Consider the following 26,622-nt stretch of genomic DNA (forward strand, 5'->3'; position numbering starts at 1 on the left):
TCTGATAGTTCAGTGGAATCCTAGTTGTACAAATATTAGGTAGTTTAAAAAGTCCAAAAAGGTTGTATATTTACTGCAGATGAAATTCAGTTTATAATTTAGGGTTCTGTCTAGTTCCTGGTAGACTATTTCACAGTTTCAATCTAGTACTTTAAGAGAAACAGAAATTATTAGACACTGTTGTGTTATTCTATTAAATGAACACTATAGGCAGGACAGGGCTGATAACGTTTTCCATCTACCTCTAGCATTAGCATTATTGTTTTGTTATTAGCCATTGCCACTAGCTGCTATCTTATTCATGGCGTGGAGTCGATCCTGTTCTGCACACCCATTCATTTTGTTTTAAGACTCCTCGCTGTACCTTTGGCTGAAGACAAATCTATATAAATCTTGCTGGATGTGTGGAGAATGAATTCGGCGCTGATCAGACACCTACATGACGGTGCTTTATGAGGGATAAGAATCTACTGAAAGTGTGTCAAACGATCCCATAGCTCTGTATATCCACACACCGCCTTACTGCAGACACACATTCTAATTCACATTACTGTAGTTCTTTGGTTCTGATGTTTTTTAATGTTCATAAAACTGATAAAATATGACAGAGCTCAGGTAAAACTATTGCTGACTGAATGTCTGAGGGTTTTGACTTATCTTACAGTTTAATCCTAAGGAATATCAGATGGAAGCTCGAATGTATCTGCTGAAATTGAATTAATTAGAGGAAGTGAGTTCTCTGCAGTTTTGGTGTCCTTAGGTGCATTTGACTACAAGGTGATGATTAAGACGTTGTGGTGAAGCACTTGGATAAAACTAAAGTGTGAGAGACGAAACATCCAGTGAAAGCATACAAGAACATACATTTTCTGTTCTTGTTTTCCTAGAAGGAAATGAATGAAATCTTCTTCTCACTGTTCAACTTCATTTATTTAATAAATATTTGGTTTTTTTATGTCTTTGTCTTAAAACAGGCATTCTGAGGTCCATTCACCATCCTCCAATAGTGGGTCATTTTTTCCTGTAATAGAAATCTGTTTGACAGCATTTCACCATCCATCACACCCAACCTTGTTCAAGGTAAGCAGCACCATAGGTACCACTTCATTATTCTGATATTTGTAATAATCTAATGAGGCAATACTTTAAAATTCAACCCTTGTTATGCTATTTTTTGTTTAGCTTTGGGTCTATATTAAAATAGAAATACTTTAACTTTTCCTAATGGCTTAAACAGTGTGTTGGTTGCTTTCAGAGTTAGAGGTCATGTGTGTGCTCTGTATATTGATTGGTCTGGGTCATGTTTACCTTTGCCACATATAAGCATTGGCATTATGGGATAGGATAAAATACCAGTATGGAAATATATTGTATTGGTTCCTGTATCAATACTTTATTGATCGACTGCTTTAGGACTCCTTGTGCTTGCCCTAATGTAAAGTGAAAGGAAGCACACTATATTGGTAAAGAAAAGGAGTATAAAATATTATCAAGACACACAGTATCACTACACAGCAGTTTTTCAGTACTTTTTATATTTGAGGACAAACATCCATCCTTTTTCTGCCTCTTATCCGGGTTCGGGTCGCGGGAGTAGCAGCCTGAGCAGAGAACTCCTCACCGCATCTCTAAGAGAGGCCAGCCACTCTCTGCTCTGCTGCCTGGTCTTTACTCTGGATAATCACGTTTTGTGGGGGGGTAAAATCCAATTTCAGTTACACCCTCAAGTCTTTTTGAGTATGATGCTACAAGCTTGACATCCCTTTTTTGGGCAATTTCTCCTGTTCTCCTTTATGGATCCTCTTAAGCACTTTAATTTTGGATGGGGAGCACACAGCTATTTTCGTATCTCTTCAGAGATGTTCAATCAGGTTCAAGTCTGGGCTCTGGCTCGCCCACTCAAGGATATTCACAGAGTGGTCCTGAGGGCCCTCCTTTGTTTTCTTGGCTGTGTGCTTAGGGCAGAAATGGTTTCAGCATCGTTCCGCAGATCTGTGTCCTGAAACATTCCTGTACTGGAGGTCTACAAACAGTTTCTCATACTTCATCACTTGGTTTGAACTCTGACATGCACTGTCAACTCTGGGACCTTATTTAGAAAGATGTCTTTCCGAATCATGTCCAACCAACTGGATTTGTCACAGGTGAAACATCTGACAGGTGATCAGTGGAGACAGGATGGACCTGAGCTCAATTTTGAGTGTCATGGCAAAGGCTGGAAATACTTATGTACGTGTTATATTTTTGTTTTTATTTTTAATACGTTTGCAACAATTTTAAGCAATTAAAAAAAACTTATGGAGTTTAGTGTGAAATGAATTGATTCCATTTGGAATGAGGAATAACAAAATGTAATTAGTGGGTTTATGTGTTTTTCTGTAATGTTACCAGCAGAATGATGGAGGGATTATAAAGCACAGAAGGGAATAAACTGGGTGACAGACCCATGTAGCATGAGAGTCACTTCTACTGAACAGGTGTCTGTGCTCTCCATGTTACAAAAGAAAACAGCACCAGGGAAGAAAAGCTAGTTACCTTGTCTTTTAATCACTGGTAGCTTTGTTGTTTCATCCATTTTTAAGTTTGTATGTTTTTCTTGTTATTACACTCGACCAATTTGTCCCATCTCGGATGTGAGTGATGTAGCTGTGGACATTAAACTAATATCATCACTGTCCATTCATTATTCACTGTTTCGGTGTAGTCACAGCTGTCTGCAACAATGTCCACAAAGCAGACACCTGTAAAAAACACAAACTTGCTTGTCTGACTTCTCAGCATCTTCTCATGGCACGGCTCATATCACACTAATGGGAACGCTCCACCAGTTGTCCACAAACGAACATTCAATTGTCATTCTTTTACATGACAGGGTGGCTGGGAGAAATTGGTTTGCAACACCTCCATCACTCATTTATCCATTCATCATCACTGTGATTTTCCCGGGCTGTCAGTGTGTGCGCCTCTGAAAAGGCCTGATGTCATGAGGAAAGGGTCTGCTGTTGAATTGTATGTCACTATCATCCCACAGCTGCCATCAACAATGCTCCCAGAAAACATTAATTGTGCAAACACCCAGAGGATGTAGGCTCCTGGGTGGAGACGTTCATCCTCTCAGGCTGCTAAGAATTTAGACTGACAGGAAAAACTCGTGGTAATCATTGTGCTGGATATTCTTTTTTTTGCATTGAATTGTACCATTGCATAACAAAGGTGATACATCTAGCTGTGAGAAATTACACTAAATTACTGTTAGTGTAATTTATGGGCACTGAAATTCTGCAATTTCTGCATTTTTAGGGAATAATTGACAGTTTCCTTTATGGTTGTAGTGACAGACACACAACCCTACAATGAGTTGTTGCGTTTCCTCAATGGCGTTCTCAGCATTGCAAGCTTGCTCTACTATTTAATTTTGCATAGTACAGGAGATTTCTGCATTTCTACGCTCTTTTCTTTTGATATGTATTCATCTGTCTTTCCCGTGCTGTACAGAAAATTACAGTGGATCGCCCCAAACACAACTTTAGCTACCTTGTGAATTGATTGTTATATCGTTCTCATCTTAAGAAATGTTAGTATTTACTCCTCGTTGTGCTTTTCTTGTTTGTGTCCACTGAATCTGACATCGAGTTGTCGTTCTGGCATGTGTCAGTTTTTCAGCACGTGTCACAAATATTTATCGTAATTACACTTTACACTAGTTTGAACACACTTCTTAAATAATCATATGTTGAACAGTTGCAAAGTCTGTTTTAATGCAAAGCATTTTTGTTTAGAGGGAAGAGTGAATGGTAGATGTTCACTTTCATACATAAATACATAAAGACAAGAAGTTGTGGTGTTTTTAGAGCAAATACAAAGCATGGTTGCTCATGCAAAATCAGCCACTGGAGTGTCTCTGAAGTTTTTCATGAATCTCTTTGTTAAAGTTGAGTTGAATGATACAAATCCAACTGACTGTTTATGTAATCATATGTGAAAACGCTGAGCTACAGTAACACAGTAACCTTTCTTTATGTGTCTGTCTTCTCCTTCTCATGCTTAAAGTGAAATTACAAGTCAAACACTCAGAAGACACCAGTATATCTTACCTATTATATCCAATATTAGGGTTTGAGAAAGCATTTTTTTGATTGATTTATATATGTTACTGTTGGGCTTTATGGGCTTCCTTACAGGAATCCCTGCTGCTCGTTGAATAGGAGGGTTAGCTTTCCTATACCCCAGAAAACCTGTTCTTATTCTGCTCAATATGCTACTTACCATTCATTTGAACATGTTTCTCTGCCATTGCTATAACAAGCCAGCCCAGCTAAGACGAGCCTATTTTATCCCCAATTCAATCTCCAAAGATTCAGAACAAGCACAGCAAAAATCATTACGAGGGTGGTTTTGTGTAACCCTGTACGTGGTGGAGGGAAAATCTCAGAACTACACCATTATTCTCCTTAAATATTAAAATTCACTTTGTGTGTCACAAGCTATTGCTATCTGTAAGTTACACAGTTACAGTGAGCTGTTGAGACCACCATGTATTTGGGCCTCAGCTAGTTGAATGACATCATCTGAAATTTTGGGTGGAAATGACTGCAGATTATATACACTTGCCAGTTATGTATTTAAAAAATGTTAAACTTGGTAGTGTTCTATAACTGTTGCTCTCAAAATATCCTTTGAAATCCAGTGCAGAAGAGATAAAAAGCAGCATAGACGTGTTAAAAGTTATCAAAACATAAAGTATAAATGGTGAACTCGTGTTCCTCACTGTTTTCGTTTCCTTCCCTGAGGACAGAAGGAGGAACCGAGGGAGGAGGAGGACGATGGGTACCGATGGAGTTTCTCCCCAAGCTCTCCTGTGGCTCAGCCTGAGCGGTTTGAGCTCCCTGGTGTCACCCCTAAACCCCGATGATCCCAATGTGTGCAGCCACTGGGAGAGGTACGTTTCCCCAATTGAGTCTCTTCAATATTCAAAATGATATTTAACAAAAGAAATACTGCAGTGAACTAATGGACTGCCGCCACAAATCAAAGCTGAGGGTTTGCCAATAATCAAATGCAAAAGGGAAAAGGTTTACTCCTGGGGACATATCGAGGCTGTAAATTCAAAGAGATGGTAATGTGACTGCTTGAGTGGTCCCAGCACTCAGCAGTATGTTGGGTAAAAGCACAATGCCGTTTCTGATGAGAGCTACAGAAAGTGCAGGTGCTGTGATCGATAATGTCTCTGTGTAATCAGTAGGAATTGTGCAAATGGATATTACTGCTGATGATTATTACAGCTTTGACTTCTCGCTAAAGGTTAGACTCAGTTCAGTAACCTTTGTTCAACACAATGAAAACACAGAGTGAGCTCGCTGCCAGCTATGGAGGGTAAGGAAGATGAGTTTCTTGATAACAACCTGAGCGGTTGTGAACTTTAAGGAGAGTAAAAGTTTTTTCCCCAGATGACTCAATGGCTATTAAAAATTTTTCATATTTAAAAATTTGATTTATTCTAACCGTTGTATTTATAATGAGATTAGTGCTTGACATCCTAATAACCTGCTTTTGGATATTATTGACTAGTTGAGGAAAAAAAAAGGTTTCTATTGTGAAGTTGGACTTACATTTATGTTATATTTGATGTTTGCAGTTAATACAAAAATGTATTTTAATATATTACATTTAATATTCGTGTATTCGATAATGACAAAAGTTTATCCAGAGTTAGAAATTCATCCTGTCAAGCTGTTTTTTTTCCTGTTCCTCTAGTTATGCAGTGACTGTGCAGGAGTCTTATGCCCATCCATTTGACCAGGTTTACTACACCCGATGCACCGACATCCTCAACTGGTTCAAATGCACGAGACACAGGTATGCACAAAGCAACTCTCTTTGTTTGCAGTATTTTACTGTTTTAATTCCTTTAACATTTAATATTTTAGGGATTTTAAAAGAAGCTTTTTAATCTGCTAATTTTGTTCTGCCTAAAAAAATACAAAGAATTATTTCACTGTAAGACTACAATTGTGAAAGTAAAAATACTAGAAATGAAAGCTACAACTAAATAACCTTCCTCATAAATGTGATCAATGACTTAAAAGTATAATATATACATTTTTTCCAGTGGACAAATGAACATATTTTGCTAACATGTCAGTTATCCTAAATGTTTCATTCAGTGTAGCTGTGTCATGGTACGGAGTCTGTGACTCTGTGGTTATGTTATTATTATTATTATTATTCTGGGGTTTTGGTTATCTTGGGTTTTTTTGTACTCTCCTGTTTCACGTTTCATGTTCCTTTGTGCTGTGTTCCCCAGTCTGTGTTAAGTTTGTGTGTCATGTCATTGCTTGTATTTGTTTCCTGTTTTATTGTGAAGGTCTGCGTCTTATGTGAGTGTTTTCGGTTTGCCTCCCTGGTCTCGTCATGTTAATCACTCCCAGCTGTGTCCCCCACCTGTGTGCAATCTCCTTGTGTTTTTCTGGGTGTATTTAAGTCATGTCTTCTGTCTTAGTAGTTGCTGGTTCGTCTGCGTTATTCCGTGTTGTTTACCTTGGGCTCCCTGCATCTTTGTTCTGGTTTGTTTTATTAGCTCTGCCCAGTTTAGGTTCCAGTTTCATGTTCCTCTGCCATTGCTGTTTGTATCCACTCCTGTTAATAAATACTCACCTGCACCAGAGCTGCCGCATTTTGGGTCCTTTCTACTAACTCCACACGTCTGCCACACCGGACGTGACAAGCTGTTTGTTTCAGTGACATTTAGATTATAATGCTAAGCAATGTTTAACAATCTTAAAAATAACTTTTAATCAGATTCTTTTGATCAGGAATAACAATGCTGGACTAAACTAAACAAAACTAAACTCATTGTATTAGCTGTAGCTGATGTTAACTACATAAGTCAAAGCTCAGGATTCTGATATCACTAACAAATTGCATTATGGGACAATTGTCTGAGTTGTAAACATGGACTATACGGAGACAGATGTTGCTTCTGGGTTTAAAACTCATCAGAAGATGAATCACGATTGGAAGCAGCAGCAAAGAGCTAAGGAAGGTCACTGAATCAATAATTCATGGCTTAGGTAGTAATTGTCTACCAATTGCTACCATACTGGTAAGTAATAATAGTAACACATTCAACTGTTTTATTTACATTCAACAGGATTTATGCTATGCTACACACCTTAGATGTGACAGTTATCTTTGCTGTAGCAACACGACAGCACAGTCAGAATCAAAGAGAGACTTTATATGTTTTCTGAAAAAAGGGTTTAAACTGACAGAGTGACACAATCAGCTACAGAGTAACATTTCAGTGAGATATATGAACTTGTTTTTAAACAGTGCATCTTGGATCTGGAGAATTTTCACTTGTTCCATTGGCAGATTTTTCACTTATTTCAAGCAAAAATATCTGGTATTATGTGAAAAATCTGCCAGTGTGGTCACCATAAACCGTGAGATCAGTATCTCCTAAAAATAAAGTGAACGTAGTTTGGCTCGTGTGGATCCACCATTTAAATGACACTCCTCATTTGCTTTAGGTATATTCAACAGCCACTACAGCTGGAAACAACTTAAATAGAAAATATGATATTTAGTTTTTCACTGAAATAAAATACAGCAATACTGCATTACTTAAACTTCACATGTACATTTCTAACAGCTGCAATCACATTTTAAGTCATTTGTCAATACCTCATTACTTTATGGCTTTATATATAAAACACATTTTAGATATAAGTAGATATCACATCTACTTATATATAATACTCTACTAACTATAATAGTCTATAATAGGCTACTGAAGTATAATTTTAAATGTTTTTTTCTGCTAACTATTGCTAAATAAAAGGCCATCACTGAAGTGCTGACATGTTTGCTTTCAGGACTCTTTAAATTGATCTTGATCTCAGTGAGACTTCAGTATAAAATAAAACTTTCAAAGCAAGATATTTGTTTTTAACACAGCTCTTGTGATCACATCTTCTGAGTTCCTTTTTCTGTACCTCAGAAAAAGTATGTAAAAGGGTTATATGCAGTGTTGGGAGGGTTTAAAATGTATTCCACTACAGATCACAGATTACATGCCCCAAATGTAGTTTGCAACGTATTCCGTTAAGTTACTCAATGAGAGTAACGTATTCTGAATACTTTGGATTACTTAATATATTGTCATGCTTTTTATAACTGTACTATTGCTGTGTGATTTATTACTATTACTGAAGGGTACTCGCCACCGAGCTAACATTGTTAGCTGGCGTTAGCTGAGGTTAGCTCATAGACTGCTTTCAGAACTATACATGATTATTTGCAGCTAGCAGGTTGTTAATGCTATCCATCAAGTCTACTTTGAACAAGTAATTAATTATAGTTACTAGTTACTTCTTCAAAAAATTAACTGAGTTAGTAACTGAGTTACAAGATTCTAAAAGTAATTAATTACTTGAAAAGTAACTATTGTTTTACTTTAAAAAAAAAGTTTAACCCTCTGAGGTCCAGGGTATAATTGGCCCTTTTTGACTACTTTTAATTTCCCCTCTAAATGTCACCTTTAGAAACTATTTACTTTGCCTTGTATCATCCTTTCCAGCACGACTTTTGTTGTGATTTGGCGCTATATGAATAAAATTGAATTGAACTGAATTGAACCTCAAGTGTCTGAATTTACAGTCATGTGTTCATTTTGACATACTGTATTAACACAATTTATCTAAAATCAGACAAAAAACATAAAATCTGAGTAACAAAAGTTATATTTTTTACTGTAACATCCACAACCATGTTTATTGAATCATATTTCATAACTTTAAATGCAAATATAAATTGTCAATTTTAAAATCATATGCACAAGTTTTGCAAACAAAGTTATTTGCAGCCATTTACGTTTTACCGTTTTTTAATAACCATTTCAAACTATTTACAGAACAATCAGCTGTTCTGCACAGCAAAATCTCCAGTGTTAAATTAACACTAGAGAGCGTCTATATGGGTCCACACCTCTGAGTGTTAAATACAACACTGAGTGTTAAATTAACACTTTTGACAGTGTTATATGTTTAAAAGTAACCTAGTCAGTTTTGAAGATTAACAATGGCTAACACTGAGCAGTGCTGATTTTCTAACACTGGAAAATAACTCAAAATGTTAGAAATATTCCAGTCTTAGAAAATCAGCACTGCTCAGTGTTAGCCATTGTTAATCTTCAAAACTGACTAGGTTACTTTTAAACATATAACACTGTCAAAAGTGTTAATTTAACACTCAACAGTGTTGTATTTAACACTCAGAGGTGTGGACCCATATAGACACTCTCTAGTGTTAATTTAACACTGGAGATTTTGCTGTGTGCATTCAATAAGATGCCACACAAATTATTTGTGCCACTCCAAAAAAATAATTTCTGTCCACTATAAAGGAGAACATCACAGCCTGATACCTGCAGGTCTGACAGCAGCAGGTGTTTCACTCCTCCTGTTTTCATTCAGCAGTGTTAGGAAATCAGTTTCACCCCGGTTCTTTTTATTCCTCGAAGCATCCAGAGACGGCACCGGACTCAGTAGTCATTTCACAAAACCTTTATTCATCTTCATTTAAGCATGCATCTTCTAGAAGAGAGATGTGTGTCCCTCTGCAGATCTTCCACCTCTTTGTTAGTTACAGTCAGCTTTATAGAAATGACCCAATCATAAAACCACCATGATGTGCTGCAAACTCTGTGTGTCTGTGTGTATGCACGAGCACGTGAGTGAGTGTGTGCGCGTACCCGTGTGTATGTGTGTGTACGTGAGTGAGTGTGCATGTAGGTCTGGGTGTGTCGTAACAGTTAAAGCACTGTGTGTGTCTCTGTATACGTGACTTCCTGGGGGGTCATAAAAGTAAACTCGCCCAAGCTAAACCAAATTCCTCTACACAACATAGAAAACAGAGTTAACATATTACAAACAGTGAGACCCCCACTCTGCATCCACTGGGCCGTTGGCCTCTTGTTGTTTTACATTTACAGATAAGGTGGAGAGTCTCCTGCAAACCTGCTTCTAAGTTATAACAATTATGAACTTTTATTAAAGGTACAAGCATCAGCATCAGCAATCCCCAACTGTAGTTTCCTGTCTCTTTTTATGACACCAGACCCCAGTGTCCATAAATTCCTTTCTCTCTAGACAATTACACACACTCTCAGGCTACAGCTAAGCCAAACTGAAACACACAGACAAATCCTTTCCTATTTATCTGATCTACTGCTGGACCCTCTCATCTAAGCAAATTTAACACATTACATTCTAATTATTATTTTCATGTATTCACAGCAGTCGCCTCATTGTTCTGACCCACAACACAAAACTATCCACAACACTACACACTAACTGCTATTGACACCCTTTTCTCAACGAGGAGTCTGGGCTCGGGAGAGCCCGACTGTCCTGGAGGAACTTTCCCTGCCGGATACACGATGGATGGGTGGCAGAACTGGAGGGTCATGTGCCTGGCGGGACTGTCGATCGAGGACGCTGAAGATATCTACCTATTCGGAACCATGATAACAGGGTTCTTGCTGATCGGAGCTGGCTTGGCCCTGACTTATCGAAGAAATAAGAGAGCGGAACCGGCTGTTCAAACCCCCCCAAGGCTGACCGCTGGAATCGAAGCGACGGGACGAGGCGCGACCTCTCACAACGAACGCAGTGTGGTTAACACCTTGGAGACGCTTACGGCTGCCGTGAAGACTCAAAATAACAACATTGAGCGTATATTGGGATACATCAGAGAGAGGCCTGCTCAAAATGAGACCCTTGAGCGAAAGTTGGATCACATCGCAGAATGGCTCACTGCAGTTGTGGGGTCTCAGAATCAAAAGAATGATAACACCATGGAACAGAAGTTTGATACCATCATGGGGAGGCCTGCGGCTCTCCAACGGGAGATTGAGAGACCAGTGTCGGAGTGTTAAGAACAGCTTGAAATTCTTCTCTTCTGAGCTGCTCGCATAAAAAGAAAATTGACAACATCAACATGCGGACACCACGGCGCCAGCTGCACGGCCCCACGGCTGGAGCCGAACAAAAACTCCCTGATAACGACTGTGTGTTGACTATTCTTCCCATCCCATGCAAGGCCACCTGGTTTGGCTAGCAGACTGTTTACTTAGCCTGATAGGGTGAAGGACACTGTCTCAGCTGAACTATGGACACGCACACACATACACTTACACTGATAAGCACTCACACATCCCCCTCCCCTTCCAATGCCTTCGATGCTTGTTGCCTCCTGGGAACACGAGGCGGGTCTGGGCCCGCGCTGGAGACACGGCGCAGTGGCAGGATGGCTGCTGTCTTTGCCTGGGATTACTCCTTATCCCCTACCCAACCCTGTTGCTGGTCACGTGCTCTATGTTGTGCTGTGGACATTTATGTGCTTTCTGTGCAGAGGAGTTTTTTTTGTTTCCTGTTCTCATGTTGTCCTCCTGTAGCCCAGCATGAGTAGAGGTCTCTTTTTTTCCTCTTGTACTTTCCCATTGTAGTGTACATTTCAGTGTTTTTTCTGTAATGCAACAGTTCTCTGACTTGTATCCCCATGTGATGTCTGTGTTGTATGTGTAAGGTCGGGGGGCGGGTTCATTCCACTGCAGGGCAACCTGCCACTGCATGTGGCGAATAAAATTTGAACTTGAACTTAACTACACAAGACAACACATTAAGTACACACTCCAAACACGCTAAACGTCACAAATCTCTCACATCTCAAAACTCTCTCTCTCTCTCTCTCTCTCTCGCCGTCACTCCTGAAACGTCCCCCTCTTCCTAAACAACCAAATGTCATGTTTCCATATCAGTTTTTGATTGGTCCACATGGTGCATTTTTCCACCAAAACGAAAGGGCTGGTTTTTGTTTTGTTTTTTTATTTTTTGCTCATAAGCAGAGAGTGCTCGCTGTGCTGTCCTTAGACGTTAAACGTGGCGAAACTATTGAGGAAAAACATGCGTATATATTGTTTATCATGACTCTGGTTTTACGTGGCCTATCAGCACAATTTAAAAACTGGTATATATCACCTTGTTGCTTTGTCATCTTAAAGTGGTCATGTGATTGGCTTACCACGACTACTTTATTCAGTCAAACAGCAGCACTCATGCGATTATTTTGCCCCCTTAGCTCCAGGTGTTGTGTCAAAACGTTATCGTCTGCCAGAAAGTGATTGCTGCCCGCGGGAGCGTGCGCAGCTGCTTAAAGCTGTAGCGCCCAGATTACTTACAGCTACTTCCGTGCAACTGATATAAGCTGAACACAGCTTCAACCGTCTGTTAGTTGAAAAATAGTAAAGCAACCGCACCGCATTTTCTTGTTAACGCTAACGGCGTTGTAACGATAGGAATAGTAATTAGATTACCCGCTACTGAAAAAAGTAACGCCGTTAGTAACGCCGTTACTTGTAACGCCGTTATTCCTATCACTGGAACTAACGTCAGTAATGATGTTACTTCAGTAATAGTAATACATCACACAGCAATAGTACATCAAAGATACTGAAGTGGCAAATAACCCAGGTTGCTACGACAACTAAAACAAGCTAGCTGCAGTAGGCTAACATTAGTTTTTAAAAAAGAACTTACTTCCAGATGTTTCTTTAGGTTGGAGTCTCTTGATGCTGAGAGCAGCTCGGTTGCTGACAAACAGAGTTTGCATTGCACAGTCAGTGCTGGCTCTGTTGTGCTGGCTCCAGGTCTATTGTGTAACTGACGCCACCAAAATTAACAGGAAGCTTGCATTAGAGCCTCTTATTTTGTCTTTTGTTTGGGTTTACGGCAATGCGTGAAATTACCAAAATTAGACAGAGGATAGCCTAACATAGGAAACGGACAAGAACACCTTGTAATCCACTTATTTCAACAAAGTAACCGTATTCTAATGATCACCCTTTTAAACGGTAACTGTAACACAATACAGTTACTCATATTATTGTAAATACGTAACGTCGGTACATGTATTCTGTTACTCCCCAACATTGGTTGAATGTAACACAAACAGTGGCACAATGCTTGAGTCATTCTGATGAGCAACTGTTGGCATATCAGCTTTGATGACCACATCAAGCTTTGTAGCCATTAGTTTAGTTTATCTAAGAGCTGATTCATTTAGCTTAAACTGAAATATTAGAAAACATCCTTGTCCTTGAACGAGTGGAGAAACTCCCCAAAACATTTAAGTGCTGCTCCTTTATAAGTGCAGTGACTACTGTGTTCTTAAGCAACCTTTGAGTGACAATGCTGAGTGATGACATGTTCAAAGGCTTGTTGTGGGATGCTCTGGTGAAAGTGCATTCACACAATCACTTTCTGTTGTTGTGAAAATAATTCATTGCAAGCTTACATTTTTTGTTTTATACATCAGTGTGGTCAGCGCCACACATCTTTTAACATTAATACCTTTACTGTGTTTATGTCACTTACACAGGATCAGCTACAAGACCGCCTATAGGAGAGGTGTAAGGACCATGTACAGACGACGCTCTCAGTGTTGTCCAGGCTTCTATGAAAGTGGAGAACTGTGTGTTCGTAAGTCCTGCAGATTCCTTAACACCATTTTAGCCTTTGTGTCTTTTCTACAACCGGAGTAAATCACTTTACCTCAAACGGATTAAATTCAATTCAGTTTTATTTTTACAATCAAATCACAACAACAGATGGTTCAAAGTGCTTTATATTGTAAGGTAAAGGTCCTATAATCATACATAAAAGACCCAAGAAGAAAACTCAACATATGATATGACCCCCTATGGGCAAGCGCTTAGGTGACAGTGGGAACGAAGAACTCCATTTTAACTATTAATAGGTCCTCTTTCAGTAACCTGAACACTGTGATGAACTTTTTTCTCACCAAATAAATGTCACTGTTGGACTTGTTTAGACTTATTTTGTTCTCCTGGTTTGATCCCCAGCTCCCTTGTACGTCTGAGAGTGTTTTCACACCTATAGTTTGTTTAATCCTGCCCGAATCAGTTAATGAGTTTGTCAACTCATTACTACAAACCACATGACAATGTTCAGTCTGCTCACTGGGCAGATGCGCCTGGGGTGGGAGCAACAAAAGTAAATAGAGGAAGAAGTTGGTGAGCTCTTAACTATTGGAGAACACAGCGAATGTACGTTCATTAGACGGCTGCTTCATACAGTCCTTTGCACATCTACAGCACCTATCCACATCGAGAATGTAAAGCATGCATGACTATGAGGCATTTTTTAGCTCAAACTTGTAATGCAGACCTGTTAGTTGGTGAAGATCAAGGTTGGGTTACGTTCACGCTGTAAACGAATTGCTCTGGAGTCCAGATAAAACTGTACCAAGACTATCCGGTTTGTTTGGTCTGGACCTAAGTGCAATTACTTTGTTCATAGCTACACAAATGAATCAAACCAAGGGTGAAAATGAACCACTTTGATATAAACAGACAAAATACTCCAGGTCTGTAAACAACCTAGCTCACAAGTAGGGATGGGTATCGAAAACCGGTTCTTGTTGAGAACCGGTTCCCACTGTTTCAATTCCTTTGAATTGTTTGCCATTTTTGCAAACGATTCCCTTATCGATTCCAGTCACCTCGAATGACGTCACCACGTTGCGGAGCGTCATTTACCTGGCAGGAAACACGGCGCCTAAGCGGCTTAAACACTCAAAAGTTTGGTTTTACTTTACGAGAACGGATGACAACAGGGCAACTTGCAATACTTGAAAAGTAGATGTTTCATTTAAGGGAGGAAACACTACGAATATGCAAAAGCATTTGCTCACAAAACACGCGATGACCTTAAATGAATGTCGTGTTTTTAATTCCGCTCCGGACTCGTGAATCTCAACCCAGCAGCAGCGGTAACGTTTGCACGTCCTCTCCCGTTAATGCGGCAGGTAAATAATCAACTAACAGTGCATATTATGTTAGCACGATCTGCCTTATTACAAAACCTGCCATTACTGTGCGTTTAGGTGACCATGATGAGAGAGACAGAGTCTGGCTCAGATGCTGGCAGTTCTCGCTGCAGTCTACCGGTAGCGTCTCCTTTCAGGCCAGGATAGACGAATGTCACCGAGCAGTGACTCAGTTTGTGGTCAAAGGTTTGAACCCATTTGCCACAGCAGATGATTTTCTGTAAGTGAATGTGTTTAATTGTAGGCAGGGACATTACGGGATATTCTTGTGTAATTGCTACAGAATAATTTATGTTATACTTTGTTATTGCTACAGAAGAGTATTTATTTTATTATTTTACATTTACAATTTTTTTCCCCGGGGACCCTGTGACACCCCATTGAAGAGCCGTAGGCTGTGGATCTCTTAAGATCTCACTGTTGGGTTTGTAAGGCCATGTTACTCCTAAATTTCTATCTTGTTCAAAGAGAAGATAAAAAACAAAGTTCTAAGCTAATCGACCTTAGTGTTCTCCTTTTTTAAAAATAAGAATCAATAAAGAATCGAATCGTTAAACAGAATCGAAAATGGAATCGGAATCGTGAAAATCTTATCAATTCCCATCCCTACTCACAAGTGTGCATTTTTGTGTTTAACAGACATGTCACACCATTTAGCTGTGACATGTCATGGTCCTGGGTCGGTGACCCAGTGTTTTGAGTTTTGTACATTTATTTTTGATCTCATCATGGTTCATGAATATTAGGGTTTTGGTTTCTGTTTTGTATTTCTAGAGCTCTAGTTCTCCTGGGTTTGTGATTTCTAGTTCTTAGGTTTAGTTCTCCCCTCGTGTTTATTCTCTTGTTCCCCAGTCAGTCATGTCTCATGTCCTTCCTGTCCTTGTACTCGGTGTTCCCTCTGTTCAGTGTCTAGTCTGTGTCTGCCGCATGCTTCCTGTTTTATTTTGACAGTCCTGCTCTGTGTTCAGCCTCTGTTCCCCGTCTCGTCTGGGTAATTAGTACCAGCTGTGTTTCCCTTCTGTCTCCCATTTCGTGATTACTCCGTCTTGTATTACAGTCCTCTGTCATCCCCTGCTCTGCATTGCATTATACCCTCTTTGTGCTGTGTCTCCTGCTGAGTATTCTTAGTTTCTAGGTTCCTGTTCTCCGGTTTTAGTCCTGCATTTGTGGTTTTGGTTTGTTTTTGTCACGTTTACTGCTATGAAGAGTTTCTCCAGCAATAAAGCTGCGCCCTAAGTTAAATCTCTGTTTCTGAATCCAGCATTTTGGGTTCCACGGTCTACTGCGTCGATATGGACATGATTTATTTTTATTTATTATATTTTAATTTATTTTACTGCACAAACGGATGCACACAGCAAAATGCAAACTTCATCCAGGACAGAAACAACTGCTAACATGCTAACACAAAGGTATTAAGCTAGCCAAGAACCCAGAGTGCCGTTAAAGCTGAGCATACTGACACTAAGTAACCGGGTAATAAAAGTAGTGATGAGCAGTCAGACTGCAGGCTCTGCTCATTTTTCTACAGTAGAGTCACTGTGGTGACGAGTTTACACTCTTTGTGTTGGTTTTCATCTTTGCTTTGTGCTGACGGCTTTGTGTTCATACCCAAATACTCATAGAACGATCACACGTTTGTCCTAATAATTTGTGTTGGTGTGTGGGGCCTCTAGGTTTATATTGTTAATTGGTAATTATGAGACCGTGTGTTTCATATCATTTTACAGAGAAACATGATGTAAAAGCAATGTAATGACTAGTATAATGAATTACTGTCTCCAGTGAATAACTAAGTCACATACTGCATTACTTTAAAGAAAAGCGTTCTGTTTAATACATGACCTTTAAAAACCCAATGAGAATTTATAAGAAAATCAACAACGAATCGAGTCGATAAGTGATATCGATATTGAAATCACAATTCTTATAAATTCCCATCAGTGATTATAGTCCACATAAATGACTGAACATGTGTCACATTTTTCCTGCTAGTTTCTTCTTAGACACAAAATATAGATGCTATAAAAACCCAACAAAGACACACTGTGGTTGATCAAAACCAAAAATGTATTTAACAGTGTTTGTTTGTTATCAGACAGCGCTTTCTCCTTAATATTCCAACCGCAAGAGAACATGTGTTATGCATAACGTCTCAGTGACAAACAAAACCATTTTCCTGTCATGTGCATTGTTATTTTCAAACTTTTTCCACTTGATGCACGCACAAAGTATACAGGCTTGTTAAAATTGCAGTGTACCTTGTGGAACAGTCGTTCAATCTCAGTAGTTATCTTTTCACAGTTACCTATATCTGCTGTCAAAATGAAGATCAGTCGAGCTCTGTAACAAAGTCAATCTATTTCTACCCAAAGTGTGACCACAAGCAGCTGTGAATCTCTGTAAATGGAAGGAAACCTGGTAAAAGAAAAAAAAAGACACTGAGCAAAATCTCAAACAAACTGCAAACACAAAATGTTTCTTTAGACATCAGACAGCTCTGAAAACTGCAAATCGAAACTGTTTTCAGAGCTATGTTGTTAGTTGTCTTTGGTCATTTGGGTGAATTCATCAGGTGGATCAAATTATTTTGCATTCAAGTTGAAGAGAACCTTCATTCAGTATGTGTGTAAAAGATTGGCCTTATCATCTAGTTGTGTTCCCCGCTTCATGGGAACAGTCCATTACACAATTATTTCTGTCTGAAGCTCAAACTTTGCCAGTCAAAGTAAATAACCGCTCTTAAATCAGTTAAAAACAAACAAACAATTAAACTGAGCAGATGAAACAACAGATGTTGTTTTCAGATCTACATGTGCACGATTCTTTATTTAAGTGTGAATCCAGTCTCATTAAGCTTCTGCTCTTAATTGTTAAAGAAGAATCACACAACATGCTCTCCTGGTTCTGTCACACATCTATTTATGTTATCACGTCTGACAGTGTGTTCAGACAATGAATCAACTGAAATCCTTCGTGTTTTTACATTTTTTCATGATTAAAATGCTATTAAAAGGCTTTTATTGAATTGTGTTCACATGTTTTGATTAATCTGGGTAAAAAGTTGCAACCTCACAGTGTTGTAATCAGCAAAGCATTCTTCATAATCTCCACAGGGGTTTTAAAATGGCCTTGTTTCCATTTGCATGCAGTGTGGCACTACTATATACAGCTTTCTTTAGTTCAGTGTGAACAAGCAAAGGCCGCAGAATAACCGGGTCCTCAAAGGGGCATTAGAGTGCCATCGCTGTGGGAAAGTTTATAAATCCTGGGGGAACCATGGCAAAACAAAACTGCTTATTTGTTCTGGAATAAATAAAATATATAAACTGAATTTCTAATTTTACTCTAAAATATTTTTTCTCCACTAAAGCCATGCAGTATTCACCAGGATGAACAGAATGCAGTGACTTAATTTTGTGTACCTGTGGCCAACTGGTAAAGACAAAGCCAAGCTTAGTGGCAGAATTACTGTTAACAACAATGTGACCTAGATTTAAAAGGCCTGACAATGCTCTTTAATTTATTAACTTTTAGTTGTAAGGAGGAGAGAGCAGTGTAAAGAACAGACTGGGAGCAAAGACAATTCTATGAAACATTTAATGTAATTTCCCCAGAAATAAAAACAAATATACAGTTAAGGTAGCACTGAATAAAAAGTATAAAATACTAAAAGTAATAAAACTGGTTAAACGGTTCTCTAACAGAAACTCAAAAAAGGGTGTGGCGCGAATAAGGCACGGCGGGACCACATATCGTTATTTCGAGCCATCTTTATTTGCTGCGGCTGCAGCTCACAGGCTGCCAGCCGCACATGAACCACAAACACTACACCAACCCCCGAGTCCCCGTGTTTTAACACGGCGGGCGTGATTGCGGATGCCGTGCAGGTGCGTCCACACGGCACCGCAGACCACGCCCCACCACAAAGGGAAATTATTTAAAATTAATATATATATAAGAATATAGCAGTCCCAAACACACAGAACAACACCAGCGTGTAAACCAGTGGTCCCCAACCCCCGGGCCTCGGACCGGTACCGGTCCGTGAGTCGTTTGGTACCGGGCCGTGAGAGTTGGGGCTCAGGTGTGAAATGTATGGTTTTCAGGGTTTTTATCGGTTTTCAGCGTTATTTTGTTATCGTTTTTATCGTTAACTCAGTTTTCCTGGGTCTTTTCACGTGTGTTATGAATAAATCTTCTTTTTTTCGGTACCGGTACTAGTTTTATTTTGTTGTATTTATCTGCGACACCTTAAAGGCCGGTCCGTGAAAATATTGTCGGGCATAAACCGGTCCGTGGCGCAAAAAAGGTTGGAGACCGCTGGTGTAAACCATAACCGAATAGTAATCCTTCCTCAACTTCTGTCAACTAGCGTCAAGCTTCCTTCTGCAGTTGAAAATTGAAATGAAAAAGTGTTATGAGTGTCTAAACCGAAGGCAAGAGAGTGAAACCCAGGTGCACATTCTTTATTAAACCCACACACAGAACAACTTGGAGCTTATGATGGTACCAGGTATGGTGAGAGATCTCCAGTGTTGTATGGAAGAAGGTGGGTTTAGTCAACTCCTGTGACTGACAGAGGTACAAACTGGAACAAGGAACAAAGACAGTAGTTTACAAAATAAGCCAAGAGACTGGTCTGTTTGCCACAAGGAGCAAGCTGATAAGCTGGTAAAGTCTGAGTGGCTGAGCTGGTCTATTTTGTACTTCAACTGACTGGGGTGATTAGACAAGGTGATCCAACCGGGGAGTGGAAAAGTCTTCAAACTAAAGAGCAGAGAACGTCTCTGACTTTGGGAATAAAAACACAGACACAGACCAGAGGCTGACTATGATAGAAAAATGCTGCAAAAGCACAGAAAACACAACAGAAGCTGAATAAATCACATTGAAAGTAGAAAAAAATTGGGTCAGTTTATCTGTTCGTCTGTCTTTTTGTTTCACTAGCTGGGCCCACGTCCTCATTTTAAGTTTGACAGCGTTTTAGTAGGTAAAAGTCAATGCTTTGACATGAATTGAGCTGCGGTTTGGGGAAGGCCTCGAAGGGGACTGGCAGATCCCCATGTACTAAATAGAAGTGAAGAAGTTGAAGAATGGAGAGGAAGGAGGGAGCGAGCGAGAATGATCAGCTTGCAGAACTGGGGGAACCCATATAGATGACAGCCGGAAGGAGCGTGTTTGGAGGTGTGGTCCTGCTCCTGAAATTCCCATACATAACCTCCAACAGCAGTCTAACTGTCACTCCAACATATCATTTTCAAAGTTTGTGTGATGGCAGATACCAATAATAGCTCGAGCTGATTTAATAAAATCAGGTGTTGTTCAAGTTCCTACGTGAAAATCAGTAAAAACTCTGTTAACCATAATTTTTTATGGCACATCGACAAACTTCACAACAATATAATAGGCCTTGGGGGACATGAGTACCTAGGTTGGCTTGACCTTCATTGTTAGTGCTAAAGCTCAGAGTTGAGCTTGAAAAAATTAGAAACCATATCGACTAATATGTCACATGAAAAGGCACAGAAAGAGGTGTATAGCACACTTTACATTTTTTAAATACAGAGTCACAATGACACAATAACAGGCATCATAAAACATCATGTTCCCCCTCTGAGGGGAACAGCGCTCTCTGAGTGCTCTTCACATGAGTTTGACTTTTCTTTCATCACAATGATCCCAAACACACTACCAGTGCAGTAAGAGCAAACATGATGTGATCTTTTTGAGTTAACTTCAAGACTACAAGCCATTAATTAATGTACTGATCTTAAATACGATCAGTCTTTCTCCATGATTTTCCCAGTACCAGAAATAGACTATACCTGCTACGCATGTATTAAAGTTACTATTTAAAGAATGAAAAGCAGTGTGTAATCAAAACACTGAAGAATTCAATCATTCAGTCAGCAACAGTCAAAAGTCACATTTCTTTGACTTTGCAGAAATCAAGAGCCCATTATTTTATTTTCCAGTCCTCTGCAATTTTAAAGAGCGTTCAGCCTAATATGTTTTTAACTACGTCCGACTGTGTAGGTCAGGGGGCGGCAACCTGCGGCTCTTTAGTGCTTATACTGCGGCTCCGCGTGGTTTGGGAAAATAAATTAGAAGTATTTAGCTGAAGTGTATTTTATTTATGTTAGTTCTTTTTTAACTTGTAGTTCTAAATTGGAAGATTATTGTGATATTGAAATATAAAAATATAATTATATTCTATTATTTTTTCATCGCTCAAAATAAGCGTCACACTCGCGGAAGCCGGTGTACGAAACGCCTGCATTTATCGAGACTTTCAACCCCAGGTAGGCCAATTATGGACCTTCGGATCCACATTATGTCAGCAGCTCCACCGTGAACTATGTTACAAACAAACACCGCTCACGCCTCACAGACGACAGCTTACAGTCCTGCCTAAAGATGAAAGTGACTTCGTACAGCCCCGATCTGCAGACGCTGTGTGCAGAGGTTCAGGAGCAGAAGTCCCATTGTAAACATATCACGGCAGACCCGACGATGTTTGCATGAACAAGCTTTTCAGCATCTCTTTATTGACCACTTTTCACACACGGTTGCTGTACGCACACAGCCGGCTGTAGCTTTGCAGCTCACAGCCCGACACACACCAACACAACAGCAGAGAGAGCACAGACGTTAAGGCGGCGAGGCGTGATTGCGGGTGCCGCTCAGGTGCGTCCGCCTCCCCTGCAGCGGCGCTGCAGACCACGCCCCGCCACACACATTAACCAGGTAAAATACATATTTAGGCAGAATTTTGCAAATATCTATTTTTCATCTTTCAGCAGCATAGTGCTTTTTTTCCAATTATTTTTTAAAAGTCAGGTCAAGGCTCCAAAAGCCCAAAGACGATATGAGGGTGGCTCACAACAGTTTTTGTTTGCTGGATCATTTTAGTTCAGCTTTCCTTTTGTTATATTTCTTCGAGTTCAAAATGTGTTAATTACATAAATAAAATGTAATTTTCTCATTAGCACTTCAAGGATTTCATAAGCAACACACCTTAGTTGTTCACAAAGCATAAAGGGAAAAAACAATATATACAGTGTTATCTTGATTTTAGATGTCAAAAAGTATTTGCGGCTCCCAGTGTTTTCTTTTGCGTGGAAACCGAGTCCAAATGGCTCTTTGGGTGTTAAAGGTTGCTGACCCTAGACTCTGTGGCAGGCTTTGGATTCTCTGGAGGCTTGGGATGCACAGGGTTCACAGTCTCATCAGGACCAGGATGACGACTACAACATCTGTTCCTGGGAGTTGGTGGAGGGGGACCCAGAGTGGGCTCCTCGTCCTCCAACCACTGGTTTGCCAAGAATTAAGTCAGCAAGGATCAGATTGAAGCAATGGGCAGCTAGTCCTCCAACATAAAGTACAAAAGGAAACTAACAACTACAAACTACTGAAACCTGAAATTCCTCTTTCTTGAGGGTGTCTTTCAGATACTGTTCATCTATATATATATATATTTGACATGGTGCGTCTTCTTATGTCTTCAATTGTTCAGCTTCCTCAGTTTTGTTTAAGAAAACACTCCACACTATGTTAAGATTTGTCAAGTTGAAGCCCTTCGTGAACCCTGTTGTTAGTGTAAATATACCATACGCCCATCACACTGTCTTTGACATTTTTAACAGATTCAACTAAAGAAATGATGCAACAAAATAATTAGGTACATTTTAAAATAGGTTCTTCTTCTATGCAGCTGGTGTTCAGGGACCAGGTTCTTTTAAGTCATGAATTGTGGCTTAAGACTATTGTATAGTACAGAACATACATTACAAAAATGACTACTATGACATTAAAATTGGTACATATTAATTACACACAGTATTTGCAAACTGTGGTAATATGAAGACTGTTAACAATGAAAATGCATGAAAAGCTATTGAAGTTAGACAAATCAGTTTAGATATAATGAACTAATAAGCTTTTTCATTAGCAGCACAAGCAGTTTTACTGGCTTTTTGGGTTTTTTTTATTCATGTACCACAATTAAAAATGAGGTTTTCATCATTGATTGATGTTAATTGATACTTGCTCATACAATGAAGCAGCAGAGGAGTAGGCAGAGTATTTATTGCAGTGGAAATGCACTTCTTCTAGTTTTATTATTAATCTTCAGCTCACATGACCAGAGTGAGCTGAACTACTACTACTACTGCCTGCCTGTGTGCTTAAAAACTGCAAGAATGCAAAGCAGCATTTACACCTTCTTAGTAACCATCGAACTGTATATAGAAGTGAGATCCTGAAAATGTACAATTAAACGAATTTGTAACTCAGAACATTCAAAACATTCAAACACGTCCACAACAATGCGAACATTAACAAAAGAAAATTTCAGTGACCATGCTTTGTATTTTTCTGGACACCCGCATTTATTCGGTAAAAGAACCCAATTATCCACCCCAGATGGGAAACTCTATAGCACAGTGTTATCTTTTCTTGTTGATGAAAAGCCGTGAAAGAGATTCCCTGAAGGGGAGGGGGGCACAAAGACGAGTATATTGTGTCTTTTATTCAACATCTACTTGTAAACAACTTTATTAGTCTCTCCTGCATGGCCTAGACAAATACCCATTGACTCCATTGTGTGACACTACATCCTCCACCTTCCCACTCTACACACACACACACACACACACACACACACACACAGCATTTTTCTCCCATTGGCTGTAGTTGGAATGCCGGAAGCTAATTCTTAGCTCTTAACTACAAAAACATGGCTGCCTGGTCTGCTAACGTTAACATCCTGGGACAGGTCTTTTGTTGTGTGATATACGCAGCTTGAGCTAATTGAAAGAAGAAGAAGAAGAAGAAAGGGGAGCGTTTGATTTGAGTTGGGGGCTTTCCCTATGTTTCCTGGCTCTTTTGTTGGCTCTGTTTTTATGTCCAGTTTATCTCTCAGATAAACATGTAATTCTGTGCAGGAGATAGTATAAGGTTACATACAATACCTTTTTAGGTAAACTTATGGATGATTCTTTTCTTGCAGTGCTTTTAAAAAAAATCAAATCTCTTTTTAAATCTCTGCCTGAGGCCATTGTATCTTTCTTTGGGGTCATTTCTCCCTGGCTTAGCCTGTTCTTCATTCTTGTTAGAACTTACTGTCCTGTCTTCCAGATGCTGAACGATTTTTAATTTGACCTTTGGCCCAGAGAAGCTTTAATCAAATTCCAAACACACTAATAAATGTTTATTTATACACACACACATACATACACATATACATGCACACACACACACACCTCAAGCTCGGGTCCTCTACCGGTAGTGATACGTCATAAGCAAAAGTGCACGCACATGAATGAGAGGCGGAAGGCGATTGTAGTTAAGAGGGTATTGCCGGCTATCCTGCTAATTGCCAAGTTTACTTTTGTCATCATGTCATGTTTAGGATTAAAAATAAAAAAAATTTTAAATGAAAAAAGTTTAATCAAATGAGATATTGATATTTTCGTATGGGAAATGATCCTGTAACATGAAATGCTGGTAATGAAAGTATCAATATTTCAAGATCGCGTTGCACATCATCAGTCAGTGAGTGAGACCGTAGACAGCAGTGAGGAGGAGACTGCGAGTGTGTCGGAAAGACACATTAATATGACTGACACCCGTAAACGAAGCAGCATCGGGCTGCAGTTTAAAGAAGAAACTCAAGTCAAATCAAGTCAAGTGGCTTTTACTGTTTTACTTCGTCTGAGACCCTGGTGCTACATATGATATATAACGGACAAACAGGACTGCCGAAAGTGCAATGTACAAAAAATTGCAAAAACAAAACAACTAAAGAACTGAACAAACCTCGTGGAAGCTCTTTAAACTACCATGAGCGCGATGACTGAGAAACTACAGAGACATACTCCTGTCTTGACCTTAATCGTATGGTAATAATTTCATAGAAGTGGATAAAAAAAAGGGTTCTTGGTATTTTCTGCATTGGAAACAAGTTATGAAGTCAAAGTTTTGAAGTCATTTAAAAAGAAGACAGAAGCAAAGCGGCCAGGGCCATTTAAATTGTGTCATCTGTGTTTTTCTTTTTTAATCTAAAAATAATTATTGAATTTTACCTCTTAACAGCTACAATGTCACCAGCAAATTACTTAGGGATTTGCATTTTAGCATTATGCTAAGACTGTCAGACGTTTTAGTACCTTATGAGTGAAGTTACCATGAATTTAGGGCTTGCAGAAGATTTCCTTTTGCAAGCCCTAATATTTAAAAATCCCATGTAAAGAGGTAGATGTGAATCTACCCTATGTTTAATCAAACATTGCAAAAAAGGAACATTATATAATGTTGAGAACACCAGAGGAGAAAGATTAAAACAGCTTTTTGTATTCAGGACAAAAACTGTTTCACTGGGATGTTGCAATCTGCTCTACTGACAGCTGTGCAGACAGATCAGGCAGTGGAGGATGATGTCAGGTGTGCCCTTACAGTTGGTCCCACTGCAACTCTGATGTTGTTCATACCTCTGCTCTCATTCTTCCTGCAGGAGCAGATTTAAGGGCACTAAAGACCACCTCTTCATGCTAAAACAATAGCAAGAATTGGGTAGCGATTAGCTAATTTGATGTCTATTAATCTTTCTGTACCCATGGTTGATGTAATCCTCCTTGTAGCCATTCCTGCTTCAGCCCACAGGATGAAAGGATTAGCCACCTCTTTAAAGATTTATCAGCTCTGCTTGAGGATTACAAGAGCATTCGCTTGTTCGCTATCTTATTAAAATTTGGAACATTTTATCTCTCTCGCCCTCAGAAAATATGATGGATAGCATAAAGATTGAAGCTAGAGGCTGATCATATACAGTGCCCACCGCAATATTTGCAAAACACAAGTTTTGCAGTTTTACTATTGCCACTATTACTATTGTAAAACAAACACTTAATATGTGATTAAAGTGCCAACTTTCAGTTTGGGTTTTGCAAAATATTTTCAAGAGCTGTCTAAGAATTACAGCGATTTTTATACACAGTTCTCCATTTTCAGAAAGGACAAACTAACGAACATGTAAATATAAAGACTCCACTCCTGTGGATGAAAAACACAAGACCTTCAAGGCACTGTTTGATTTAGATGTTTTAGATTTTTTAACTATTAAAATCATTTTTTATCATGCACTTTTGTTGTCTTCTGTGACATTTCAGGACTTTTGATGTTGCTGAGCAGGTCAGTGTTTTCATGTTTTTTTGCATTATAGTGTTGATTTTGCACTTCTGACATTTTTGCTGACTGTGGTAGATTTATTTGAGTTTTCAGCTTAATGATGACCTCCAAATTCAACAATTTGAATCAACATCAGATATTGTGTCTGCTTCATTTGTCATGACTCTACTGAAAAGAGTAAATAATATCATTTGCTATAATTCTTAAAAATTTCATGAATCATTTTTGGAACACCGCTGGCGCTAAGGTCTGCAATTTAATCACACACTTATCTGTTGATTTATGATCAACTGTTGTGGTGTACAGAGGCAGGACTATAACAATTATATATAAATATCAGTGCTGTCAATAGATTTAAAAAAAAAATTAACAAATTAATCGCACAATTTTCTGTAATTCATTGCGATTAATTGCAAATACTTGACCAATAGCCTGGTTGCAATTACATTATTTCAACTTTATATTTAAGCTTGTAACAGACATTTATGCAACATAATGAGGTAAATGGAGAATAAACACAAA

At 39.1% G+C, this 26,622-nt stretch overlaps 1 protein-coding gene across 3 annotated transcripts in view; it reads left to right on the forward strand.

Moving 5' to 3' along the window:
• Positions 1 to 26,622, forward strand: part of LOC146394232 (multiple epidermal growth factor-like domains protein 11) — a 243,083-nt gene that overhangs the window by 51,938 nt on the left and 164,523 nt on the right. For 2 of the 3 annotated variants that reach the window (XM_084922899.1, XM_084922887.1), the window contains exons 2-5: positions 975 to 1,080; positions 4,796 to 4,939; positions 5,755 to 5,856; positions 13,441 to 13,541. In XM_084922899.1, the coding sequence (XP_084779025.1) occupies positions 4,824 to 4,939; positions 5,755 to 5,856; positions 13,441 to 13,541 (319 nt within the window). In that variant the 5' untranslated portion in view covers positions 975 to 1,080; positions 4,796 to 4,823. The remainder of the gene's footprint in view (positions 1 to 974; positions 1,081 to 4,795; positions 4,940 to 5,754; positions 5,857 to 13,440; positions 13,542 to 26,622) is intronic. The other variant, XM_084922893.1, reaches the window with a different exon arrangement.

This window comes from Perissodus microlepis, chromosome 1 (assembly GCF_051167445.1).
Source record: "Perissodus microlepis isolate ML-2025 ecotype Zambia chromosome 1, ASM5116744v1, whole genome shotgun sequence".
Taxonomy (NCBI): Eukaryota; Metazoa; Chordata; class Actinopteri; order Cichliformes; family Cichlidae; genus Perissodus; species Perissodus microlepis.